The sequence below is a fragment of the Rhincodon typus genome, chromosome 14 (assembly GCF_021869965.1).
Source record: "Rhincodon typus isolate 14 chromosome 14, sRhiTyp1.1, whole genome shotgun sequence".
NCBI lineage: Eukaryota > Metazoa > Chordata > Chondrichthyes > Orectolobiformes > Rhincodontidae > Rhincodon > Rhincodon typus.
The window spans coordinates 60,809,519-60,812,201 of NC_063345.1; the positions used below are offsets into that span (position 1 = coordinate 60,809,519).

The 2,683-nt window shown below is 43.6% G+C and overlaps 1 protein-coding gene across 1 annotated transcript; it reads right to left on the minus strand.

The window, feature by feature from the left end:
* Nucleotides 1-861: 861 nt before the first annotated feature.
* Nucleotides 862-1,981, minus strand: LOC109936010 (syntaxin-1A-like). Its single transcript, XM_020534624.2, has one exon. The coding sequence runs from the start codon at nucleotides 1,979-1,981 to the stop codon at nucleotides 1,100-1,102; it is 882 nt and encodes a 293-aa protein (XP_020390213.1). The 3' UTR covers nucleotides 862-1,099.
* Between the last annotated feature and the right edge of the window lie 702 nt (nucleotides 1,982-2,683).

Sequence of the window (2,683 nt, forward strand, 5' to 3'; positions counted from 1 at the left end):
CATAAGGTGCCGGTTAGAACAAAGTTTGCTGTAATGGATAGTTACTGCAATGGGGATACATGGAAAAATTGCAAAGCTCCAGTTTCTACTGTTTTTCAGCTCACATTGGTCACATTTTCCATCCCTCTACCGCTTACCAAAAGGAAAGAGAGCAGATATATGAGAACATCAAAGATAGTAAGAACTGCAGATGCTGGAGTCAGAGATAACACAGTGTGGAGCTGGAGGAACACAGCAGGCCAGGCAGCATCAGAGGAGCAGGAAAGTTGAGAACACCATCCGTGAGTACCCCTCCGAGTCACCACCATTCTATCTTGGACATATACTGCCATTCCTCAATTGTTGCCGAGTTAAAATCATGCAACTCCCAAATGAACAGCCTTGCAAGACTGCACCCGTTTTTAAAGAAAGGTACACCATTGCACTTTTAAGAGCAACTAGGGGTGAGCAATTGTTAATGATGCTCACATCCCGAGAATGAATGAAGATACAATTTTGCAGAGCTTCTAAAAGCTGTGTACCAGTGTGTAGCAGCAAGGAACTTATCTACCAGTGAAGAGGATTGACAATGTTTAGGACAGATAACAGCGGCATTTTTCATTTCAGCTTCTAATATCATCTTCAAAATAGAATTGAAACTCTACTTTAACTCTGAGAAACCATCAGCCATGTAAGAGGACCCCTTAGGCATGGTTCAAAAGTAACAGAACAGATATGGCTGAATTGTCTCTTACTGTTTGGTGTTTTTCACATTTGTCCAACTGGAAACAATTCCCAGATTAATACAAGCACAGACCAAAGTCCCCACTGAACCACGCCCCCCCAACCCATCTCCTCTAGGATCTAAAATAAATACTGACACACAAGGCTGACATCGAAAACATGAACACGCCTCGACCCTATTGTACAAACCATTGCTTCATCTTCAGTTTACAGAGAACAGGAATAAATGTGCCAGCAAGTCAATAATGCACAAAGATCCGATGATAGACATACTGCAATCCAAATGAACAGCTGGTTGGAGCGGATACAGGTAATCCAGAGTACTTATTAGGTTCCAAAATGACAACCTGAGAAACCATGTGCCGTGCAATCATATTTAAGATGTCAACTTCGCAATGCATGGTGCACAGGCACACAGGCTCAATACCACTGCTGCAGCTGCAGTAACTCGAGATTTTTTCTGATATTTTATTGCAGTTTTGACATTATCTCTTGACTGAATGGTATAATCGACTGTTCGCATTACATTGTACTCAATGCTGTTCACTATCTCTTGCTGCTCAGTTACCAGTACCTCAAACTGGAGGAAGAGTTCATGAACTTCAGTGATCTGAGATTCGAGGAGCAACAGTTGCTTCTGGCGCTGCTGGGCAAGAGCCAGATGCTGTTTGGCTTTGAGGATCTCCAGATCTCGGCCAACAATTTGCAGGGCTGAAGTGTTCTCCATCAAACGGTCAATATTCTCATCCTGGAGCTGCAAGCCCGCTAGCTGAGTCTGTCGAACGATTTGCTGTTTCAACCTACAGACATACTCGATTTCTTTCGCGTAGTGAAAAGATAGGATGTCCCGATAACGGGCTGCCAGTGCATTAAACTGGCATTGGCGGATCCTGTACTCTACTGACAGCTGCGCAGTGTCCATTTTCTGAGAAAATTCGAAATGCATCATGTCTAGCTGTGACTGCAGGTTCTTGGCCTCGTGGGTAAAATTACGCTTTGCATCCACTAGGCTTTGCTTTTCCTTGGATATGCTGTCACTTTCAGTCCCACAAAGCACTTTTGTTTGCTTCCTCTGGATGCCGTAAACCAGCTTTTCCAGCTTGTTGAGCTTTGAGGAAATGACTGAAACCTCGCTAAAAAATGAGTCAAATTTGCCGAGTCCCGCTCCTTCAAACAGTGTGTTATCAATTCCACCAAGCACTTTGTTCACATTCTCGCCCTCTGCAGCTTTCATTAGCTCATCCAGCCTGTCCTTCATTTTAGTACAGGTATTTCTCAGTCACTCCTGTACTTTCTGGCCGAGTAGTGAACTTCCAAAAGTGAATCATCTGGCTTTTGTAGCTGATTGTTTCCACATCCTATGCCAAATATTTGTGTGTTAGAGCCAACACCCAATCCTTTGTTCACCCTTTATCATGTGATGCCTTGATATATATATTATGGGCTGAATCATACACCAAAAAAGATATGGATTTACTGAATTGAGATAACAACCTGGGCTACGTATGCATTCACCCTGCTCCCTGACAAGGACTTTTGTAATTTGAGTGGCTCTCACACTTTCAGTCTTAAAAGTATTTTATTTCCTGATTTTCTTTCAAACTTCTTTTAAATCATTGCCAGAACCTCCCCTGCCTGAAGAGGTGAAAATAGCTACCCCAGTTTCACATTATATTTCATACAATCGGTTTTGCAGTTTACTGAAACCATGGTGATAGCCTTCAAAACGACATCAAGATAGAGATAGTAGGACCTGCAGATGCTGGAGAATCCGAGACAACAAGGTGCAGGGCTGGATGAACACAGCAGGCCAAGCAGCATCATAGGAGCAGAGAGGCTGACGTTTCGGGCCTAGACCCTTCATCAGAAAAGGGGGAGGGGAAGGGGGTTTTGAAATAAATAGGGAGAGAGTGGGAGGCGGATAGAAGAGGGATAGAGGAGAGGATAGGTGGAGAGGAAA

Excerpts from the sequence above, each read along its gene's own strand:
- LOC109936010 (XM_020534624.2), bottom strand. The coding sequence starts at position 1,981 with ATGAAGGACAGGCTGGATGAGCTAATGAAAGCTGCAGAGGGCGAGAAT.